At 46.2% G+C, this 6,673-nt stretch overlaps 1 protein-coding gene across 1 annotated transcript; it reads left to right on the forward strand.

Annotated features, from left to right (window-relative positions):
- On the forward strand, positions 1-6,190 carry LOC119418694 (cell cycle control protein 50A). Its single transcript, XM_037686030.1, has 6 exons — positions 1-120; positions 229-336; positions 1,013-1,100; positions 1,670-1,816; positions 5,337-5,543; positions 5,997-6,190. The coding sequence occupies exons 1-6, from the start codon at positions 1-3 to the stop codon at positions 6,188-6,190; spliced, it is 864 nt and encodes a 287-aa protein (XP_037541958.1).
- Positions 6,191-6,673: the final 483 nt, after the last annotated feature.

The raw sequence follows: 6,673 nt of genomic DNA on the forward strand, positions 1-6,673 counted from the left end.
ATGGACTACACTGGACTGGACCTGTCCAGTCCCTGCTTCAACTGCTCCCAGAACTTCAGCTGGAACAGCACCAAGCCCTGCACCTGTTCCATCCCCTTCTACCTGGACCAGCCCTATGAGGTGGGTCCTTGTCCCCTAAAGGGTCTGGACTGAGGCCGGGTCCGGACTGAGGCCGGGTCCGGACTGAGACCTGGTGGCTGATTGGCTCTGTTCTCTCTGACCCAGCAGAGCAACGTCTTCATGTACTACGGCCTGTCCAACTTCTACCAGAACCACCGACGGTACGTGAAGTCCAGAGACGACAGCCAGCTGAACGGGAACGAGGAGTCCCTCAGGGTACGGTCTGCGGCTGATCAGAGCTTCAGGAGCCACTTCCTGGTTACTTCCTGGTAGAAGGTTGTTAATGAACTGTTGGTCCATGTGCTGCAGAGTTCTGTCAGGTCAGAACTCACCGAAGTGGTTTTGACTGGGCTGTGAGGCTCCACATGAACAGGACCGTATCCAGACCGTCTCCAGACCGTCTCCAGACCGTCTCCAGGCTCTCAGTGGGTTCTGACCCGTCCTTTGTGCCACAGATTTTGTGTCTGAACCGTGACTTCCTGCAGGAGGTCGGCTCTGACAGAAACCTGTGAGGCTGCAGACCCGATGGTCCGGTTCTGAACAGCTGCACGGATCAGAAACCGTCTGAGATGATTTCAACAGATTATTGGACCGCTGCAGCAGAACAGGAATGATGGTTCTGAAATGTCCCGACCCAAACGGTCCTTTGTGGTTCTGGTGAGGATGATCACTCTAAAACTACAAAATATAAATTTTCACCAACAGAACGGCACACGTTGTGTTTGAGGGTTCTGGTGCCGCTGACCTGATGAGCCCGGTCTGACAGAAAGTCCAGAATCCCACGGGGACGTTTGGGGACAGTTTGGAGACAGTTTGGAGACAGTTTGGAGACTTTCTGGTGGACTTTGTCTCTGGCTGTAGTTGTCTCCTGACCCGGTTCTGATGTGTCCAGAAACCCAGCAAGGAGTGCGAGCCGTACGCTCGCCACAACAACCGGGCCATCGCGCCGTGTGGCGCCATCGCCAACAGCATGTTCAACGGTGAGCCCAACAGAACCTCCACCTGCACTGGTACCGAAAGCAAACAAAACAACAAACATCAGTAAACAAACTAAAAACAAACGTCAGTTTAAAACAAACACCAGTAAACAAACAACACAACAAACAGTTGAAAAATCAGTAAACAACAAAACAACATCAGTAAAACAAAACAAGAAACGCCAGTAAACAAATAAAACAACAAATATCAGTTAATAAACTAAAGAATAAACATCAGTAAACAAACAAAACAACAAACTGTTGAAAAAAATCAGTAAACAACATCAGTAAAACAAAACAACAAACATCAGTAAACAATAAGCATCAGTAAACAACAAAACAACATCATTAAACAAAACAACAAGCATCAGTAAACAACAAGCATCATTAAACAACAAGCATCAGTAAACAACAAGCATCAGTAAAAAACAAGCATCAATAAACAACAAGCATCAGTAAACAACAAGCATCAATAAACAACAAGCATCAGTAAACAACAAGCATCAATAAACAACAAGCGTCAATAAACAACAAGCATCAGTAAACGAACTGTGGGCATGTTGTTCCTACAGATACTCTGGAGCTGTTCTACACTGAGCCGAATGGAACCAAGACCCAGATCCCTCTGACCGCCACTGGAATCGCCTGGTGGACCGACAAACACGTGAAGTTCAGGAACCCTGGAGGAACCAATGAGAACCTCACTGCAGCATTTCAAGGTACCACCGGGCCTGAGCCCAGAACCCTGACCTCTGGGCCCATCACTGAGTCAAGCCACGTGACCACAGCTCCCTCTAGTGGACTTATTTTGGTTTAAACAGAGCCTTAGAGTTGATCACTGATCAATAACTGAACTTACAGCTCTTATTGTTCCATATTTTGCTAACAGAGCACTTCACTCTCAGGCTGCAGATTTACTTGTGGTTCCTACAGTTTCCAAAAACAGAATGGGAGGAAGATCTTCCAGTTCTCAGGCTCCTCTCTTGTAGAACCAACTTCCAGTTTCTGTCCGTGAGACTGACACATTGTCCAGTTTGAAGACTGGGATCAAGACTTTCCTTCTTGATAAATCCTATAGTTAGGGTCGGCTTGGGTTTCCTGAGCTGTCCCTTAGTTCTGCTGCTATAGGCTTAAGGCTCCCACATAGTCGGGCAGACCTCAGTCCAGGGAGGTCTGCGCGTACCAGATTAGACTCGAAGTGGACGCCTGCAGGGCATGTCCGTACAAAAGCTCAGTTTTTACGACCATGTATGTGCACTCTGTGTCACACAATAAACTGCCCAGCGACGGACTGTTTTGTATGTGACACCAGTGTATTAAATTCCCCTTCTTCATCCTGATCTGGCCTTTTCTTTAGTTTTTTTGGCAAGAGGCAGTGATCTCTTCCTCCTCCGTTGATGCCAGGACTGAAATGTAAGAAATGGAGGAATTTGTCACGAGCGAATTAAACTCAGGTCCAGCGTGGCTGCGGGAGGGTCTGGAGATTTCCTGGTGGGCTGGTCTGATGTGTGGGCTGCAGGCCTGTTTTTTTTTTTTTTTAGAACTTTTTACTAACAACATATAAACACAGAACACCGCTGCGGCTGGGGCTGCAAGCTCAGGCTTTTTTTTTTTTTTGGCGACCTGTCAATCAGTCCAGTAGGCGTGTCAGCAAATGACCAATCAGCATCCTCAATTTGTCCAGAAGGTAAACGCCCCTTGCCTGCAGAGCTGATCTGCAGGTGCTCAGGGTGGCACTCGAGTAAGAAGTCTCAACCTTCTGCAGACAGTGCACGTCGAGTCCACGCGTCTGACAGGAGTCTGTGGGAGGTTTTAGATTCAGATTCAGAGACTTTTTATTGTCGTTCACACCACATGTGATACATGAGGTGAAATTAAATTATGTACACAGGGTCCCAGTTACATCCAACAATAATGCTGGGTGAGTGTGGTCCTTCATGATGCAGGTGGCCCTCTTCCTGCATCTGGAGGTGTAGATGTCTGTGATGGTGGGGAGACTGACTCCAACATCTTCTGTGCAGCCTTCACCACTCTCTGCAAAGCTTTTCTTTCTGCAGCTGTGCAGCCTCCATGCCACACGTTGATGCTGGAGCACAGGATGCTCTCCACTGCACACCTGTAGACGGAGGTGAGGACTGCTGGAGAACAAACTGACCTCATTTCCTCTCTCTGCTGCTGTCTTTACCTGCTCTGCTCTTTCTGTTTATGTTTATAATTATTTCTATCTTAACATGTTTTTGTTTTTCCTCCTATAGAAAGTACACCTGGACCATAGAAAGTACACCTGAACCATAGAAAGTACACCTGGACTATAGAAAGTACACCTGGACCATAGAAAGTACACCTGAACCATAGAAAGTACACCTGGACTATAGAAAGTACACCTGCACTATAGAAAGTACACCTGGACCATAAAAATTACACCTGAACCATAGAAAGTACACCTGGACTATATAGAAAGTACACCTGGACCATAGAAAGTACATCTGAACCATAGAAAGTACACCTGGACTATAGAAAGTACACCTGGACTATAGAAAGTACACCTGGACTATATAGAAAGTACACCTGGACTATATAGAAAGTACACCTGGACTATATAGAAAGTACACCTGGACCATAGAAAGTACATCTGGATTATAGAAAGTACACCTGGACCATAGAAAGTACATCTGGATTATAGAAAGTACACCTGGACTATAGAAAGTACACCTGGACTATGGAAAGTACACTTGGACTATGGAAAGTACACTTGGACTATGAAAAGTACACTTGGACTATAGAAAGTACACCTGGACCATAGAAAGTACACCTGGACCATAGAAATTACACCTGGACCATAGAAATTACACCTGGACTATAGAAAGTACACCTGGACCATAGAAAGTACACCTGGACCATAGAAAGTACACCTGGACTATAGAAAGTACACCTGGACCATATAAAGTACTCCTGGACTATAGAAAGCAGACTTGGACTTTAGAAAGTACACCTGGACCATAGAAAGTACACCTGGACCATAGAAAGTACACTTGGACCATAGAAAGTACACCTGGACCATAGAAAGTACATCTGGGCTCCAGAAAGTACACCTGGACTATGGAAAGTACACTTGGACTAAAGAAAGTACACCTGGACCATAGAAAGTACACCTGGACCATAGAAAGTACACCTGGGCTACGTAAAGTACACCTGGACTACGGAAAGTACACTTGGACTACAGAAAGTACACTTGGACCATAGAAATTACACCTGGACTACAGAAAGTACACCTGGACCATAGAAAGTACACCTGGACCATAGAAAGTACACCTGGGCTACAGAAAGTACACCTGGACTATGGAAAGTACACTTGGACTATAGAAAGTACACCTGGACCATAGAAAGTACACCTGGACCATAGAAATTACACCTGGACTACAGAAAGTACACCTGGACCATAGAAAGTACACCTGGGCCATAGAAAGTACACCTGGGCTACAGAAAGTACACCTGGACTATGGAAAGTACACTTGGACTACAGAAAGTACACTTGGACTATGGAAAGTACACTTGGACTATAGAAGGTACACCTGGACTATAAAGTACACTTGGACTAGGGAAAGTACACCTGGACTATAGAAAGTACAATTGGACTATGGAAAGTACACCTGGACCATAGAAAGTACACCTGGATTATAGAAAGTTCACCTGGACTATAGAAAGTACACCTGGATTATAGAAAGTACACATGGACCATAGAAAGTACACCTGGACTATATAGAAAGTACACTTGGACTATGGAAAGTACACTTGGACTATGGAAAGTATACTTCAATCAAATCAATCAAACTTTATTTATAGAGCCCTTTCCAGCAGCCAAAAGGTGCACAAAGTGCTGCACAGTACAGAAGTTAAAAAACAAACAAGAATAAAAAATCAGTCAGTTAAAAACAAAAACAATTACTTGGACCATAGAAAGTACACCTGGACTTGTCATTCTATGTTTGTCTGTTTCTACTTCCTGTCCTCTCAAACCCAGCTGGTTGAAGCAGATGGCTGCTCGTCCTGAGCCTGGTTCTGGTGGAGGTTTCGTCCTGTTAAAGTTTCTTGTTTAACGTCTGTGAATGTTTTTGTTCAGTGCCCTGAGTCGACTTCTGCTGGAGCTATAGAAATAAACTGAACAGAGTTGATCTATAGAAATAAAGTAAATAGAGTTGATGGGCCATTTATCTGGACTGCTCTGGTCTTGCTCTTCAGGAACGGTGAAGCCTATCAACTGGCGTCGACCCGTGTACGAGCTGGACTTTGATGTAGAAAACAACGGCTTCATCAATGAGGACTTCATCGTGTGGATGAGAACCGCCGCTCTGCCCACGTTCCGCAAGCTGTACCGGATCATCCAGAGGAGGAACAGCATGGTTCCCACCCTGCCTCGAGGAAACTACACGCTGGAAGTGGTCTACAGTATCCTCCTCTTCATGACTCAGCATTCATCTTCTCCAAATCATGACTCAGCATTCACCTTCACCTCATCATGACTCAGTATTCACCTCCTCCTCATTATGACTCAGCATTCACCTTCTCATCATGACTCAACATTCACCTCCTCCTTCTCATGACTCAGCATTCACCTCCTAAAGGGAGGCTGAGTAATTCTACTCCTAGTGCTGCTACTTTTAGCTGAAGTTTTGCCACCTTTTAGATGTTAGCATTGAACTTATTAAACTTATTTACTGTTTTTACGTTTTGATAATGTTTCGTCACTTTTCTGTTGCATTGTGCTGCTTTTAGCTGTTATTTGCGTTTAGCATTCAGCTCATTTAGAGTGTTTCAGCTGTCACATAGAACTCAAATCAAAACAATTAAAATATTGAAGTCAAAGTTTAACGGCTTAATGCATTAACAAGTCCGATCCAGATTATCCGGTCAGGAGCTTTGACGGCAGGAAGCGGATGATCCTGAGCACCATCTCCTGGATGGGGGGAAAGAACCCGTTCTTGGGCCTAGCCTACATCACCGTGGGCTCCGTCTGCTTCCTGCTGGGCGTGGTCCTGCTCTTCATCCACCACAAGTACGACAACCGCAACAACAATGCTGACATCTCCAACTGACGCCGCACGCTGCTCCAACTCTGACTGGGACTCCAGACTCCGAATGGGACTCTAGACTCCGACTGGGACTCCAGACTCCGACTGGGACTCCAGACTCCGAATGGGACTCTAGACTCCGACTGGGACTCCAGATTCCGACGGGGGTTCCAGACTCCAACTGGGGCTCTAGACTCCGACTGGGGCTCCAGATTCCAACTGGGACTCCGGGCTCCGACTGGGGTTCCAGACTCCGACTAGGGCTCCAGACTCCAACTGGTACTCCAGACTCCAGATTCCGTTGGGGGTTCCAGACTCCGACTGGTGCTCTAGATTCCCACTGGGACTCTAGATTCCGACTGGGACTCTAGACTCTGACTGGGGCTACAGATGCCGACTGGGACTCCAGACTCCAACTGGTACTCCAGACTCTGACTGGGACTCCAGACTCCATATTCCTTTGGGGGTTCCAGACTCCGACTGGTGCTCTAGATTCCCACTGGGACT

This window comes from Nematolebias whitei, chromosome 12 (assembly GCF_014905685.2).
Source record: "Nematolebias whitei isolate Nwh7 chromosome 12, NemWhi1, whole genome shotgun sequence".
Classification (NCBI taxonomy): Eukaryota; Metazoa; Chordata; class Actinopteri; order Cyprinodontiformes; family Rivulidae; genus Nematolebias; species Nematolebias whitei.